This window comes from Salvelinus alpinus, chromosome 16 (assembly GCF_045679555.1).
Source record: "Salvelinus alpinus chromosome 16, SLU_Salpinus.1, whole genome shotgun sequence".
NCBI lineage: Eukaryota > Metazoa > Chordata > Actinopteri > Salmoniformes > Salmonidae > Salvelinus > Salvelinus alpinus.
In genome coordinates, this window is record NC_092101.1 from 13412729 (window position 1) to 13430116 (window position 17388).

The window sequence follows — 17388 nt, forward strand, 5'->3', positions numbered from 1 at the left end:
AGTCCTCAATGGCCATGCCCATGCTAAAAAGGGTTATATCCATGGTGTGTTCTCTATTATCTCTGAGTGTTGCCTTGTTAACATCCAAAAGTGCAAGTTGTGTCACAGGCTCTTTCCATAGGGGAAACACTATTTTCATACCAAAGTGACTTTTTCGTAGCCGGTTAGGAGACTGAGGTTAATGTCAAGAAGGGGGTTAGGGTTAGCGAAAATCACTTTGTATCGAAGTGGCATGAAAAGGGTATCCCACAGCAGCCGTAAACAACAGTTTCTAAACAGAGGCGCAACATCGCAAGACTTCCGGGAACGCTTGTAAAACAGAACAAGCAGACCGGGTCAGGGTTTGGGGATTGAGAAGTCAATGAGAGAAGTGAACAATTCTTCCTTAGTTGTTACTTTTCTAGAAATCTAAAGGCACAACCTAGATTCTAGCCAGTGTTAGTTGAACATGTTAATACTCCAATCTCATTTTCGTCAAAAATAACTTTAAATCGACAGAGTGCCTTTGATTTTACGGCCTTTACATGCACAGTTCGGCGCGAGACGACCGTTAGACCCGATAACGTATTGTGGGCATGAGTTTAGATAACCAACATCGCCTATAAACGTGGTCGGGGATTTATATCGGAGAAGCAGTTTCTGCCTATCTTCACACTATGCTCTCTTCGTGTGAACCTTTCCGGTAGATAAAAAATAAACTAGACGGAACAAGAACGAATGGGAGACGACAGACAATCACAAACAGGAACTGTTTTTTTCTCTCGAAATTTTGAGTAGGCCCAAGATTATTTTCACGAGCTGTATAACGAGTAATGTTTGTGTAGCTACACAACACATTTCAGTTTGTGAAGATGAGACTTCGGTCTCGAAGTATTGCTGACCCTTCATCAGCACGGTTTAACGGTCGGTGGAACTCAAAGAGAAAGGAGCGGAACGTAACTCAAACGGTAAATCGAGAAACTTGTTTTGCCAAAATTGCTTGGCTTAATGTGAACTTCGAATGCGTATTACGCACTATCGTTGGCGAACAAACTACAGTAGCTAACTGCCATAGGAGCTTGATAGCTAACTGGTTTAACGTTAGCTAGCTAATGGTTGTCAAAATTGGTTATATCGTAAAGATTTATGAAAACACATGCTTTTTGGTCTTCATTTAAGGTTATTCATAAGGTTGGCAGTGTGGTTACGGTTTATAGTCAGATTATTATGAGACAGGTTGTAGAAATAGGTGGGTTTAGTCTTATGACTTTGTCTGTGGGAACTTGTGACGACCCCTAGCTATGTTTGTACAATTCGAAAAGTAAAACAATTACGCGCTTGCGTACATGTGGCTAATCGATTTATGGTGCTTTCACAACAACTGGGAACTCGGGAAAATAGGTCAAATCATGACGTCAGTGATTTTCAAGTCGGAAAGACGGAGCTCTAGAAAGATGCCCGAGTTGGATGACCATTCAAAACGTTTTTCCTAGTTGTCTAGAACGTCCGGAAGTCGGAGATTTCCAAGTTCCCAGTTGTTTTGAACGCGGCATTACAATGTACCACTCATTGCAGGGGCAAACGGAGCAAAACGAGTTTCCAATGGACAAATTCAGGTAGGTCCCTAAACCGTTTTCTTCCGTTTAAAGGGTAGGACACATTTAGTTTTTACTCACCAAAGACTTAGTAACGTAGTTGTAGTCACGATCTGGTTACCTGTAACTACAAACCGTTCAGTTTTAGCGTTTTTAAGTACATATTAACTTATTTTCGGATATCTTAGGAACTACCCACAATGCACTATTTCTCAACGTCATATGGAGAACTTTTCCTACCTAGCTAGTTCCAGCTTGCTATAAAAAAAAAAAAGCTAGTTCTAGCTTGCTAATGTTAGCTACTAGCCATACTAGCATGTAATTACATTCCAAACCAAGTGTTGGCGCTGGTAAGCTACTATGTACATCCACAATGAAACCATGTCCTGTGTGTTTGGTAGTCGAGCGAGTGAGTGTTAGAGTAGTTTTCATTTGTAGCTAGTGCTGTAATACCCACAGTGCAGTACTACCCACAAGGATGGGATTACGACTCGTTTGTGGCCCAAAAATGAGAAGCAAACTGAAGTCGGAACGGGTTGTCCGGTTGAAGCTAGCGTATTGGAGTATGGGAACCATGCTCGCGTCTACTGTATGTGGTGCTCGTTTCACCCCGGAGGACTTTGATGGCTTAGTATAACCAGTGGAAGGCAGGGTTGGGGAATGATATTCTGACAGAAACCAGGTTCTGTGCTGAGCGTGAATGTGAAGCCTGTAACCTATATTACTATATCCTATTGGTTAGCTAGCTGCTTCTCCTTGGCTCTTCTTTGACTTTGGTAGCTAAGTCAATCGGTAAGTCGATTTCTCTACTTTATCTGCTGGCATTCTTTGTGTTCTGTGGGTTCCTGTCTGGTTTTCCCAAATATATTTATAACTAATCCTGTCTGTGGTTGTTCTCTAGCTAGGCTGGGCAGCCGGCCAGGCTAGGCTAGTTGGCTAACTGGTTAGATGGAGTTTATGTATTTTCAAAACTTTAGTTTAGTGTAATGTAGCTGTACGCTAGGTGTTGATAGCAACTGGCTGACTCACGCAGGTTGGTAGGGCTAAAATTAGCAGGCTTTGGTAGCTAACTCGGCCATCAATCGGTAAGTCTCCGCTCTCTCTACGTCATTTAGATTCTGATCCTTTGAATGAGAACTTTTGGCTACTTTTTCATACTGTTGTCTCAATTATATTTTCTGTGTGTAGGATGAAGAGGTACAACAGCCAGACGACCAGTCACTCTACTCTGATGATATCCCCACCGCTACAAAGCGCCCTCTTGTACAAGGGCGTGGGAGGAAAAGGGTGGCAGCCCTAGACTATGAAGACAGAGAAGGTACCTGTTTATTTTGGTGAATGCAATTGCTCTATTGACATTTATTTCTAAATGGCAACACAATACTGACTGAATCATTCTGTATACATTTCCAGATCTGGGCTTCAAGACCCCTGTTAATGTCCGCCATCACCGGGTGCTGTCGGAGCTAAACCCCTCCTTTCCCCTCAATTCCACTGTGCGAAATATCTACTCCCCTGTTGTCCATTTCCTCACTCCTACCAAGGAAAGTAAGTATAGGTTCAAAATTGCATACTTCCACACAAGTGGTACCGGAGCGTAAGTCAAGGACCAAAAGGCCCATTAACCACTTCTACCCCCAAGCCATAAGACTGCTGAATAATTAATCAAATGGCCACCTGGACTATTTACATTGACACCCCCCCCGTGTTTTAATACTGCTGCTACTCGCTGTTTATTATCTATGCATAGTCACTTTACAAAATACATTGACTAACCTGTACCCTCGCACATTGACTCGGTACCTGTTCCCCCTGTATATAGCCTCGTTATTGTTATGTCATTTTCTTGTTACTTTTGGATAATAAAAAAAACAAACATTATTTAGTAAATATTTTCTTAACTCGATTTCTTGAACTGCATTGTTGGTTAAGGGCTTGTAAGTAAGCATTTTACGGTAAGGTCTTGTATTCAGTGCATGTGACAAAATTAGATTTGATTATTAGGTATACGAGTGTGTGTGTTAGCTTTTGTATGCAGGTGGGATAGTCTGCCTGAAAGACCAAAGGCTAGTTCATGGGTGTGCAGTTTTTCACAGCGTTCAGATAGTCTGTTCTGCTTTACACAAAACATTTCTTTCTTCGTCTTGGAGAATAGGCCATCATGATGTGGCACTTTCCTGGGTCCATTGGGTAGGCCTTTTTGTTTACAGAGAAACTGTCATTTGTCAGTTTCAAATAAACAAATTACTGTATAGGCTAGCAAGGACTTGCATTGTTTATCAAACATGCATGTCATTCTGTGATTCTTGAGGCAAGAGTGGATGAGGTCAAAACAGTAACATCTTAATTGGTCTAGTGATATACCAGGGTGAATGAGCCCTATTCATTTTAATCGAGGCAGTTTTTTCCTATTCAGATGTGAGAACCCCCAGCAGTGGTGATGTGATGAGCCCAGAGCAGTGTGTGTTTGGCTATGGTTCCATTAGCCTTCTCGCTGGAGATGAGGACCGCAATGACACTTTCAGCCCGTGAGTTATGCCATTTTTATATTGTGTTCTTGGTGCTGTGGAATACAATTATAGGGCTGCACAATATATCGGTGAGCATATCGGAATCGGCTGATATTAGCAAAAAAAATTGTCTAGTTTGCTGATGTTCAAAACCGATGTCAAAGCCGATGTGAATAACGTAGGTAGATGACGCCATGAAAAATACAGCGCTACCAGAACAAAAGCAGAAAAATACTAAGTGCACACTTCCAACAACTTAACAAGTTCAGGTTGAGCAGTCATTTGAAAGAGTAAGAAAATTTCAGCGAGACAACTCAGGCAAAATCCGTTAACGGCAAAATAATGGAATTCATTATGCTACTTGCTATGGGCGTCACGACTGACATTTGGACCAGCGATGTCAGCCCCATGAGCATGCTGAGTCTGACAGCACAGTGGGTCGACGAGGATTTCGTACTGAGGAAGGCCATATTGCATGCTCAAGAATGTGCTGGTTCTCATACCGCTGCTGCCATTTCAATGGCATTTGAGAAGATGTTTGAAACTTGGAAACGTGAACACACTCCTATCGCCAATCGAACTGACTCGAGAAATAAGCTAATTAACTGCGTCTGCAGCAGACGTGATACCCTCTGTCATGGCATTGAAACGCCTGCTCAACAAAACTCCCAACACAGACCGTGGGGTTAAAACTTACAAAAGTACTGAAGGCTGTGGACAAGCGATTCGGTGGTATTCTCTCTGAGCCTTTTTACTGTGTTGCCACCATGCTTGATGCTAGGTACAAGGACCGCTACTTTGACGCATACAAGAAGCAGAGTTTACGTGAAATGTTACATACACAACTGGACAAGATGGAAATGGACAGTGACCGTGTGCACCGAGGAAGAGAGGCCACGGACAGACAGCTGAAACTTCACTGCTTGACATGTATGTTGAAATCCTGGTTGAGAATGAATGACTGAACAATGAAACAGCACAGCAGGTAAGTGAAAGAAATAGGTTTTGATTGTTTTACTGGTAATGGGGGACATTTTGTAAATGGCGATTAAAATAACTTTTTGGTGTGTATGACCTTTATTTTAACTAGGCAAGTCAGTTATGAACAAATTCTTATTTACAATGACGGCCTTCCCGGGCCAAACCTGGACGACGCTGGGCCAATTGTGCGCCGCCCTATGGGACTCCCAATCACGGCCGGATGTGATAAAGCCTGGATTCGAACCAGGGACTATAGTGACGCCTCTTACACTGAGATGCAGTGCCTTAGACCGCTGCGTCCATGTGTGTTATCTATTTAACTGTACTAGAGTGCTTAAAGGCCCGTTAAAATTTAAAATATCGGTTATCTGTATCAGAAAAAAATATCGGAATCGGACAAAAATGTCATATCGGTGCATCCCTTCTGCACGCCATACCATATATTATTAAATCCAATGTCTACTTATTGAGTTGAATCACCTATGGGGTTATATTAAAATGCAGGATCAAAGAGTTACAAACAAACCACCAAAATGGTATCAAATAACTTACAAGTTAGCTGGCCAGCTTGACCAACTTAATAGTTCCTGCTTTGTGATGCACCTCTGCTGATATAATCCACTGCCCAGAATCGCTTTCCCATTGTCTGTGGTTCTGGAGGACTCACTGCCTTGTCCTGAAAGTAATTGTAATCCGTTGCATTGTTGTCTTTAGCTTCTCTTTCATCAAGAACATTCCATCCAAGTGCCAGCAATCCAAACCCTGCATAAGAGACATCCCACCTAAGACAAGGAGTACTCCCCAAGCCACGCTAGTTTTAGATCTGGTGAGTGTTGGGTTTAACTTTTTGAGTTCAGTGACTAAACAAAGCATTTACCTGATTATATTAATATTTATTTGATGTATTAAATCATGTGTGGTACCAATTGTTTGGAATTATTTCTGTGTTCTAGGATGAAACGCTCATGTACAGCTCTCTGAATGTGATTGAGGATGCAGAGTACACCTTCCGCACATGCTTCCAGGACAATCCGTACAAGGTGAGTGAATCAACCAGTTCCTTCTAGACTTGTAATGACTGGTGTTTATTTTTTTATTTTTTTAAGTAGAATGAATGCCTGTTTTATAATGACAGTAACAGAAAAGATTGTAGTATCTTCTCTTAACTCAATAGGTCTACGTGATTCTACGACCATATGTGAAAGAATTTCTGGAAGCCATGACAAAACATTTTGAGGTAAGCTTCTAGGCTTGATTGCTAAGTTCTTATGTGTGATGTACCCATATATATTAGTTTTTTTTGCAACCTACTCAACTTTTTCCCCATTGTGGGGGTTCTACTAAGCTACAGTGCATTCGGAAAGTATTCAGACCCCTTGACTTTTCCACATTTTGTTAGGTTTTTAGAATTTTTGCAAATGTTTAAAAAAAAACATACCTTATGTAAATAAGTATTTAAACCATTTGGTATGAGATTTGAAATTGACCTCAGGTGCATCCTGTTTCCATTGATCATCCTTAAGATGTAAATACAATGTGATTGGAGTCCACCTATGGTAAATTTAATTGATTGGAAATTATTTGGAAAGGCACACACCTGTCTATAAAGTCCCACAGTTGACAGTGCATGTCAGAGCAAAAACCAAGCCATGCGGTCGAAGGAATTGTCAGTAGAGCTCCGAGACAAGATACAATTCCGCAGCATTTAAGGTCACAGTTGCCTCCATTCTTAAATGAAAATAAGTTTTGGTAGTTCCAGACTCTCAATCGGGGGGGAAGGACCTTGGTCAGGGAGGTGACCAAGAACCCGATGGTCACTCTAACAGAGCTCAAGAGTTCCTCTGTGGAGATGGGAGAACCTTCCAGAAGGACAACCAATCAGGCCTTTATGGTAGAGTGGGCAGATGGAAGGAAGCCACTCCTCAGTAAATGGCACATGACAGCCCGCTTGGACTTTGCCAAAAGGCACCTAAAGGATTCCGACAATGAGAAAAAAGATTCTCTGGTCTAATGAAACCAGATTGAAGTCTTTGGCCTGAATGCCAAGCGTCATGTCTGGAGGAAACCTGGCACCATCCCTTCGGTGAAGAATGGTGCCTCCAGCATCATGCTGTGGGGATGTTTTTCAATATCAGGGACTGGAATACTAGTCAGGATCAAGGAAAAGCTGAACAGAGCAATGTACAGAAAGATCCTTGATGAGAACCTGCTCCAGAGTTCTCAGGAACTCATACTGGGGCAAATGTTCACCTTCCAACAGGACAACGACCCTAAGCACACAGCCAATACAACGCAGGAGTGGCTTTGGGTAAATTCTCGGAATGTCCTTGAGTGGCCCAGATTGAACATCTCTGGAGAGACCTGAAAATAGCTGTGCAGCGACGCTCCCCGTCCAACCTGACAGAGCTTGAGAGGATCTGCAGAAAAAAATGGGAGAATACAGGTGTGCCAAGCTTGTAGAGTCATAGCCAAGACTGTAATCACTGCCAACGGTGCTTCAACAAAGTACTGAGTAAAGGGTCTGAGTACTTATGTAAATGTGATATCAGTTTTTATATATATAAAAATGAAAAACATGTTTTTGCTTTGTCACTATTGGGAATTGTGTGTAGATTGATAAGGAGGGGAACAATATAATACATTTTAGAATAATGTGGAGAAAGTCAAGGCGTCTGAATACTTTACGAACACCATCGTGTTCGTGAGAGTCGTCTTTCCATAGGGGGGGTCATAATAGTTTGTAGGCCAAACCGTTTGGACGCTACAGTTGATTTTGTGAGAAGACCAATTTTCAGGATGTCTCATGGTCTGGCAAACACCACTGTAGCTCTGTCACCTTTTACCACAGATGTGTTGGATTGAGACATATTCAATGTAACAAAAAAAAACATCTGGTTTAAACTGATGGATTTGTATAGGGATTTTTTTATTATGCTAATTGATTTCTGCAGGGGCATGGACCAACTCGAGGGTTAAGGACATTTAATTAAATATATCAAATGTGTTTGTTTTCAGATGTTTGTTTATACATCTGCGAAGAAAGAATATGCAGAGAAAATACTGGACATCTTGGACCCGAAGAGAAGGCTTTTTCGGTATGAGAAGTTAACATTGTAACTTGTGTTGCTGTCTGTTATTTTAGCCATACTTGTTTTGCTGTATTGTTTTAGAGATATTGCAGCTGCAGAGTTTTGTTTACCAGAGACAGGCTGACAATATCATCTGATTTGAGGACCGTATTTCAGTTGATATTTGGATGTACTTAACTCTCCTTTTTTAAATTTCCTTTTATAGACACCGTTTGTATCAACAGGACTGTACCTGTGTTCTGGGGCACTATGTCAAGGACTTGGGTGTACTTGAGAGGGACCTTGCTAAGACAGTGGTTTTGGACAACGCTCCACACACGTACCCCTACCATGTACATTTGCTGTGATGTTATTCACTTAATTATAAAATGCTTTGTTGTTTTTTTGGGATGCAGAGTGGTTTTAATAAACTTAACTTCCTACTTTATTTCTGCAGCTGATGAATGTGCTTCCCATCAAGAGCTGGTCTGGAAATGATGATGACAAAGAACTTCAGAAGCTCATCCCGTGTCTTGAGAGACTGTCAGGAGCAGTAAGTTGACAATGATTTGGTATCCCACCTCACAGGGCATAAGTGTTTTTATTTTGGGTATTGTCTTTTTAAAGAAATCTTGACATTTCCATAATTTGCTACCTATACTGAACAACAATATTAACCCAACATTTAAAGTGTTGGTCTCATGTTTCATATGCACAAAAAGCTTATTTCTCTCAAATGTTGTGCACAAGTTTGTTGACATCCCTGTTAGTGAGCATTTCTCCTTTTGATAGGATAATCCATCTACCGGACAGGTGTGGCATATCAAGAAGCTGATTAAACAGCATGATCATTACACAGGTGCACCATGTGCTGGGGACAATAATAGGCCACAGATGTCTCAAGTTTTGAAGGAGCGTGCAATTGGCATGCTGACTGCATGAATGTCCACTAGAGCTGTTGCCATATAATTGAATGTTCATTGCTCTACCATAAGCCGTCTCCAACGTATTTTGAGAGAATATGGAATTAAGTCCAACCGGCTTCACACCACATGTAACCAGGCCAGCCCAGGGTCTCCATCTGGCTTCTTCAGTTGTGCGATCGTCTGAGACCAGCCACCTGGACAGTTGATAAAAAATGAGGAATATTTCTGTCTGTTGTGGGGGAAAACTCATTCTGATTGACTGGGCATATGCCCTCCCAGGCCCACCCATGGCTGCACCCCTGCCCAGTCATGTAAAATCCATAGATTAGGGCCTAATGAATATATTTCAATTGAATGATTTCTATGTATAAACTCAGTAGGATTGTTGAAATCGTTTCATGTTACATTTATTTATGTTCAGTATACTTGTCTTCTAGGATTAAATCCAGTTTGACAAAACAAATGTCGCATGCTATAGAGATCTAATTCGGGAAGTGGGTATAAAATGGGATCCTTGTGAAAAACATGTTCCCTTGGGTGTAGAGAAAGCAGAGGAACAAACCTTGAATCGATCTCAAACACTTAGCCAGTATTCTACAAAATACCACAAGTCAAACTTGTCTTATGTTTGGAAATGTCGTTCAAGACTGGGCCACCACTTGTATTCCACAAGAAACATCACCAGCAATTGACCTACCAAAGAAATAGTTGATGTTTACTAATTTGAAATCACAATTTTTTTGTAGGATGATTTCCGGGAAGTACTAGAGAGGAGGACGGACCACTTTCACAGATTGCTCTCTGAGGATTGAGAACCAAACAGGATGGATCATCCTTATCCTGTAATATGTTTAATTGTGAACATGAACTGGATCTTTGTGTACTATCCTAGCCCTTCTGTATGATCCCTGAATGACCAGTCGGTTACTGATGTAGTGTGTTAATTTCAAACATGTACAGTTGGGATATGTTTCCACACAATATCACTCTGCAGAGCAAAACATTCCTAATAGTTAAAAAAAGAACACAACTTGAAATAGCAACTTAAAATGTGTATACTTAATCATGCCAATTTATTGACAGAAAATAGCTCTTTTTTTTGTGATCTACATATTGTTTGATTATTTTAGTGACAGTATGTATCACCTCAACAAAAGCCAGAGCAATTTCTGTAACTAACAAACAACTTTAACCATAATGGTTTTTTTTTTTTCAGATTTTATTTGAGAAATGTCATGATTTAGTCTTCTGTTTGGATAATTCTGGGAATTTTTACGCGCATATCGTCTCCCTTTATGCGTGACTTTTTAGTAGGCCTACACTGCAGAAATGTCACGAATGTGTAGCCTACTCCCAACCTATGACGTTCATGGTTAGCATATTTTATCGTTTTTTGTACTAATCTGTGAAATGTATATTTATATGGAATTCTGACAATGTAGTGACCTGGAAGAATGAATTTTAAGAACTAACTTGTCAAACTTGAACATATCCCCATCCCCCCTTAAACGGACGGTCTCGCCAAAGCTACTGTGAAATTCTACGCTGTTTCCACCCACATGCAGGTTAGAACCCAAAGACGGCTATTGTTGGTTTCCCTATTCTCTTACATTTAAGTTCCAACATACTTCACAAATCGGTCACTCAGGGGTTGGCACATGGTCACCTTTCAGTCGAAACAAAGGTTTGGGTAGGTTAATTTCAGAATGCCTTGGAAACCTACATGTGAAGAGCTTGCAAATAAAGTTTAAGTAGCTGATTTGTTTAAATCTCTGGGAGGAACGGTGTGCATTACAGAATGTTTTTATTTGATTGACCACCTGCTGGTGACTTTCTATTAAGATTGAAGTAAGATTTGTTTTCGATCTGGCCATATGGTCTGTGTGACATGGTACGGAGAAAAGTGTATGGGCGGCATCGCGATCCTATGAAAGCCTATGGTGGGCGGTGGCTGAACCTTAGTATTTTGTTCGACTTGAAATTTGATTGAGAAGTTCATTGTGCAATAAGACAACAGTTGGGGGAAGGGGGAAAAAAAAGTTGGGTGGAAGAAATGTTACAAATACATTTAAACAACAGTAATTCTGCATCCCTCGAAAGTATGTAATTTATTTTATTATTTTTTTATATACGTGTGGGCGGCACATTCGCTGTACATTCTCTGTTGTAAAGATATTTGGACTGCCTGGTCATATGGCTCACTGTACTATTTATAAACTAAACATTGAGTAGTGGTACAATCAGACAAATGAGGCTATCTTGCATATTGCTCCTCTTGTAATTTGAAACGGGAGAATTAGATTTATGTACTATTGATCAATAGACTACCACTTCAAGTATCCTTGTCAATAAAGAAAATCACTAGTCTCCTAATGATTGCAATTGGCATTCGTTCACATGCAAATGAACGGCAAATGCACATTTCTTCTTACATACAAATTCTGTATGAGTTCAATTCGATGCCTTAGTCTGTTTACCCACTTTTCAAAATCTGCACAACTGTTATTATAGTTTACGTAGTAAATCTGTATTTTGTTTGGCTAATGTACCCTACTCGTGACTTGTTTGGTTTATTGCATGTCTCAGAGATTCCAAATATAATCCGCTGGGCCTATTTTCAAAAATTATCAATCTGGATTTCGCCTGTCTGTTAGGATTAAATGCATATGAATAGAACGGGAGTCTTCATTCAAGTCAATGATTAGTAACTTCTATTCATTCTATTTGTATGCTTTTAATCCTAGCCAATAGGTAAAATCCAGGTAATTTTGGAAAAACGGCCCAGATGTTCATAATGCAGACTGGCGCGAATGGAGCAGCCTATTTTAACCTTGACATTTATTTATCTAACCGTTATTTAACTAAGAACAAATTCTTATTCACAATGATGGCCTACCAAAATGCATCCTGTGGAGACAGGGAGTTGGGATTAAAAATATAGGACAAAACACACATCACGACAAGAGAGACCTAAAACTATAACATAGCAAGGCAGCAACACATGACAACACAGCATGGTAGCAACACAACATGACAACATGGTAGCAGCACAAAACATGGTACAAACATTATTGGGCACAGACAACACAAAGAGCAAGAAAGTAGAGACAACAATACATCACGCAAAGCAGCCACAGCTGTCAGCAAGTGTCCATGATTGAGATAAAACTGTCCAGTTTGAGTGTTTGTTGCTGCTCGTTCCAGTCGCTAGCTGCAGCGAACTGAAAAGATGAGCGACCCAGGGATGTGTGTGCTTTGGGGACCTTTAACAGAATGTGACTGGCAGAACAGAACACTCGGACTCCCGAGTGGCGCAGCGGTCTAAGGCACTGCATCTCAGTGCTAGAGGCGTCACTACAGACACCCTGGTTTGAATCCAGGCTGTATCACAACCGGCCGTGATTGGGAGTCCCATACGGCGGCGCACAATTGGCCCAGCGTCGTCCGGGTGTAGGCCGTCATTGTAAATACGAATTTGTTCTTAACTGACTTGCCTAGTTAAATAATGTGTGTTGTATGTGGAGAATGAGGGCTGCAGTAGATATCTCAGATGGGGGGAGTGGGGCCTAAGAGGGTTTTCTAAATACGCATCAACCAGTGGGTCTTGCGACGGTATACAGAGATGACCAGTTTACAGAGGAGTATAGAGTGCAGTGATGTGTCCTATAAGGAGCATTGGTGGCAAATCTGATGTCCAAATGGTAAAGAACATCTAGCTGCTGGAGAGCTCCCTTAACTGCCGATCTATAAATTACGTCTCCGTAATCTAGCATGGGTCGATGGTCATCTGATCACAGTTAGTTTGGTAGCTGATGTGATAGAGGAAACCAAGTCTAGATTTAACTTTAGCCTGCAGCTTTGATATGTGCTGAGAGAAGGACAGTGTACCATCTAGCCATACTCTCAAGTACTTGAGTGACTACCTCAAGCTCTAAACCCTCAGAAGCAGTAATCACACCTGTGGGGAGAGGGGAATTCTTCTTACCAAACCACATTACCTTTGTTTTGGAGGTGTTCAGAACAAGGTTAATGGCAGAAAACCATGAGGAAAAGCAAGCAATATCAACATGACTGATATTACTTGTCAGGTTTTATTAATTTGAAGTTGCCTATCTGCTGTTTGCTCTGTAGGCTGTACAACTATGACAAGGCGTCAAGCCACCAACCCAGAACATGGCAAGGAGATTGACAGTATGAAGGAGTCAATCGGTGACATCATCAATCAACTGCAGGACATTGATCTTGCCAGGCTGTCATTCTCCCCGTTCCTCGACTTGGACACACAGATCTCCTTGGCACAAGTGTCGGACAGTCCTGAATCTTCAGTGGAGGAGCTCTACTCCTCACTCTGTTACAGGTTCTCACCTCTCTCTGGAAACCCAGCCAGCCAATCAACTTGTCCAAAAGTGATAATCAAACAAACCAGTTTTTAATTTGAGTGCAACTAATTAAACAGATTGGGTGTCATTCATTATTAATTATTCACAACATTGACATATGGTGGCAGAAAGATTAGTTATGTTTTGTTTTGTATAGAGCTTGATTCCTGCCACCAGCAACCCAGCAAGGGCTTCACGGCCGAGCGAAGACCGCATGAGGGGGAAGAGGGAGTTCAGGATGGAACTCTTTCCACTCTGATTGTTACAGTGCACAATTTGGAAGACCCGGTGGAAAACTGCATCAGCACTCCAAAGTCAACCTCTCTGAGAGACATTGCCAATGACACAGACACAAAGAGATTGAGTCCAGAATCCAACAATCTGGTGTCCACCATTGATGAAGGCCAACCGTTGCTCGGCTTGCCACCGGAGGGCATAGAGTTGACTATGTGAGGCTGTCCCAGAGGTGGCAGGCATGGTACCGTTCTGTTGCTGCTGTAGATGCTGCCGAAGAGGCCACGTTCCTGTTGTGTACTCAGTCCTGGCCTCCCTTCTGTTTGCTGCGGGGAGTCTCTATGCACTCTATTTCTACGTTCCCATAGATGCCCCAGACTGCCCTGACATGGTCAGCTGCCTCACTTTCACACTTTGCTGTTCTGTAGCTGCAGTCCCCATCTTGTTGGGTATGTCTGAATCATTGTTTCATGTTAGACTCAAACAACTGTGCCTGTATACTGGGCTCTACAAACCTACTTATTTAGTTGGAGCAATCCATTTTTTAAATATATGCCATTTAGAAGTCTCTCCAAATGCCTCATAATCTGTCTGTCAAAGGCTTAGTCTTTAATTGTCAACACTTTTAACCATACTGGATTACTGGCAATTTCCTCCCTCTCCTTATAAATAGCTTAAACTAAAATAGAAAAGATGAGGATAACTAGTTCTCCAGTCACCTGGGCTGTGTCCTAATAGTTTCCATTACTTTCCTAATTTCCTTTATTTCTACTGAAAGGACTGATGAAAGCAACAATGGCAAAACTAATCCCTTCAACTATTGGTGGTCAAGCAGGAACGGAAGATATTATCCGACTGATGGGAAAGGATGCTGAAGACACATAATGCCAGACAGAATCAAACAGACCATTAGGTGTTTTGTGTTAGGTTTTCAAATTCGAATACTAAGAGACCTAAGGCCTTTTTACACTGCATTACTCTCCCTCTAGCTATGCTGATTGGTGTGATGTGCCAGTTCTGCACTGGGTCTTTGAATGCAGCTAAGGCTCTCCCCGGAAGACCGGCCATTCAGCAGCTGTTTGTCTATGCGTCTATGGAGCAGTTGTTTCTCTACATTCTCAATCTGTTGGTTCTGGCTAAATTCCTGCCTCAAAACCAGCTGAGGGTGGTGCCCATTTTGACTGTGGAGTTTTCGTTGAAGTGAGGTGAGTTGTTTTAAAGCCATTGCTCATTGTTTGACATTGCAAAGCTGATCATGTTTTGAGTTTCTCCTCATTGTATTTCTGTAGGCTTGTCTACTGGCTCTGCCTCCATATTTGTAGCCCCTGGAGAGGCTTTGGATCAGGGATTACCATTTTCCCGCTCCTTGTCATGGTGGCTTTCGATCTGTACTGTCTGTATGACATTAGATTCCGACAGCTGCTCTTTGGGTCTGGGGACACACTGTAATCAGACCACCCCTTCATCCTGGCCTCTAGAGATGTCACAGAGCCCCAGTGGCAAATTCAGATAGGGTCATACCCACAGACATCTTGGAAACTCAGTGAGGAGGAGAGCACTTTCCCTTTCAACTTCAAGAGAAAGCTTATCCCAGAAATAGCCCATTCTTGTGATCTGTGTAGTGAAGCTACACAGAATGCCTCTAACCTCTAAGTCTGTAAAGGCTTAAGTTGTATTTTGCTCATCATATACAGGACCTTTTTATGTGGATTCATGCATATTATCTGAAATGCAAGAGCCGTTCCTCCCTCTAGTTGTGGAGGAAGTCTTTAAGCAATGTTCTACATCTTAATGTGTAATTTTAAGCTATTCCGCTGCCTATATTTAACATGTTCTGTGAAGTACTTTGACTTAAAATGTATAATTGCAAATGGATGGATATTCTACCAATAGATGTGCTCTCATAAAAACCACTGAATGCAATTTGGGTCTTAAAAATATATTTATTTTATCCATCCAAAAGTTTGTGAATGATACTTAAGTAACAATGAATGCAACTTGGGTCTTAAAAATATATTTATTTTATCCATCCAAAAGTTTGTGAATGATACTTAAGTAACAATAAAAGCTATTTGTAAAATGTTTTCTTCTGTTTCTGTTAGTCAACATGAAATTAGCCAATAATGAATTCTATGCTGACTGAAGTGAGTCATGTTTCTCTTGAAGTATTGGGAATGTTGGTGAATGTAGATGTACTCTCGCTGTTCTCTGCCTGTCTTTCTGTAATACTGAATACCACCATCTCCACATCCCTGGACTCATCACTGCTATGACTGGTGCTTATGTCCACCTGGTTCCTGGCAGCACCACGTGGTAGAAACGACCTGTTCACCATCCATGCAATCGCCCACATGACAAACAAAATCACCAGCGGCCCTCCCATCAGAATACCCAGAACTGCTGCCGTCCGATCCATGCCATTTGTTACTTTACCTTTGTGGTCCCAGGGGTAGACGGGGGGACTACAGGTACTGCGACGAGAATCCAAGGTGGAATACGGAGGGCAGTCCAGACAGTTTGTGTCCTGTTTGCCGAAACAAGTGTGGCAGTTGCGATGGCAGGGTAAGCACCTCTGATAGGAGCGGGTGCTGTTTCCATTTGATACGTAGTAGTGAGGTGGACAGGACATCAGGCAGATGTTCTCAAATACGTACAGTGGGTATATGCACTCTATAAACAGAGGATACTTGCTTGGTTAGTAACATTTTCTAGATGTCTTCCAGAGTGAAATGACAGTGTGTGTGCAACTGTTTCATTGTAAACTAAATTCAGGGTATGAATAATGTAGCAGCCTGCCTTCACAGCCGCCATCAGAGTTCCTCACTGCACACTGCTGTACCACTGCCCTCTCCATGCGACGGCCTATCATGTGTTCAGCTGTCCCATGCAACTCCAGTTGAAATTTCAACAGGAATCCTTTGAACAAAGAAAAAATAAACTAGTTGGTGGCTGAGTACATTGTAGAAAATGCTCATTATGCATAATGTATAGCGCACAAAGAAATAAATAGTAACTGTGGGAAACCAGGGAACAAAACCAAATAATTTTCATGTTATGACATGAATACATTAAGTAGTATATTTTGATGAGATGTGAAGGAGTGAGTTTGAACAATATGGACTATAAAAGATGATGAAAGCCAGAGCCAAACAGAGAGCCAGCTGCTGTCACGTCAGCTGCAGCACCGAGTGCTTTTGATTTGTAATCCTAGTTAAGGATGACAATACATTTTTCTAGTTCACATTAGATGTAATGTATACTATTTCTTTCTGGCATTAACTAATTGAATTGAGATACCAGAGATGTGTTTTAAGAGACTCGCTGTGTTATTGAAGTTGACACCTTAAATTCCAAAAACGTTGTTTTCGTCAGTTTGAGAATGTCTGCTGAAGTCCGTGTACCTCTGTTGGTTGAATCTCCGTTGTTTTCTATCCGTAGAACCCAATATCCAGAGGGATCCTCATCCCAGCAGTGTGTACTCATGAAGGCCCAGTCTGAGAACCCTGCAGACGTTTTATCGTAGGGCCTGTGATGCAACATTGGATTGGAATATTTTTGTACATTAAAGACAAGATGGGTTACACTTGGACCTCTTGTTGCATATTGTAAACCCTGATACTTCACCATTATGCTGTATGTATAATATTTATTCTACCTTATGACAGAGTATCTATAAATGGTTTCATACTTCTATTTATTGGTTTCAAGTTTGCTGT

The 17388-nt window shown here is 41.4% G+C and overlaps 1 protein-coding gene across 4 annotated transcripts; it reads left to right on the forward strand.

The window, feature by feature from the left end:
* Nucleotides 1-268: 268 nt before the first annotated feature.
* Nucleotides 269-17365, forward strand: LOC139540858 (CTD small phosphatase-like protein 2-A). Of its 4 annotated transcripts, XM_071344869.1 has the most exons (13): nucleotides 269-947; nucleotides 2763-2892; nucleotides 2988-3122; nucleotides 3991-4102; nucleotides 5780-5891; nucleotides 6019-6105; nucleotides 6240-6302; nucleotides 8081-8160; nucleotides 8360-8486; nucleotides 8591-8686; nucleotides 9806-14877; nucleotides 14962-16234; nucleotides 17111-17365. In XM_071344869.1, the coding sequence occupies exons 1-11, from the start codon at nucleotides 852-854 to the stop codon at nucleotides 9869-9871; spliced, it is 1104 nt and encodes a 367-aa protein (XP_071200970.1). In that variant the 5' UTR covers nucleotides 269-851; the 3' UTR covers nucleotides 9872-14877; nucleotides 14962-16234; nucleotides 17111-17365. The 4 variants fall into 4 exon arrangements, with proteins under 4 accessions (XP_071200970.1, XP_071200969.1, XP_071200971.1 ...); XM_071344868.1 differs by having other exon boundaries at nucleotides 9806-16234; XM_071344867.1 differs by lacking the exons at nucleotides 9806-14877; nucleotides 14962-16234; nucleotides 17111-17365 and adding an exon at nucleotides 8926-9780 and having other exon boundaries at nucleotides 300-947.
* The last annotated feature ends 23 nt before the right edge of the window (nucleotides 17366-17388 follow it).

Bases quoted from the DNA above. Each gene is read 5' to 3' on its own strand.
- LOC139540858 (XM_071344867.1), top strand. From the start codon at position 852: ATGAGACTTCGGTCTCGAAGTATTGCTGACCCTTCATCAGCACGGTTT. The intron at 2,893-2,987 runs GTACCTGTTTAT...ATACATTTCCAG, and splicing joins AGACTATGAAGACAGAGAAG to ATCTGGGCTTCAAGACCCCT. The intron at 4,103-5,779 runs GTGAGTTATGCC...TGTTGTCTTTAG, and splicing joins CGCAATGACACTTTCAGCCC to CTTCTCTTTCATCAAGAACA.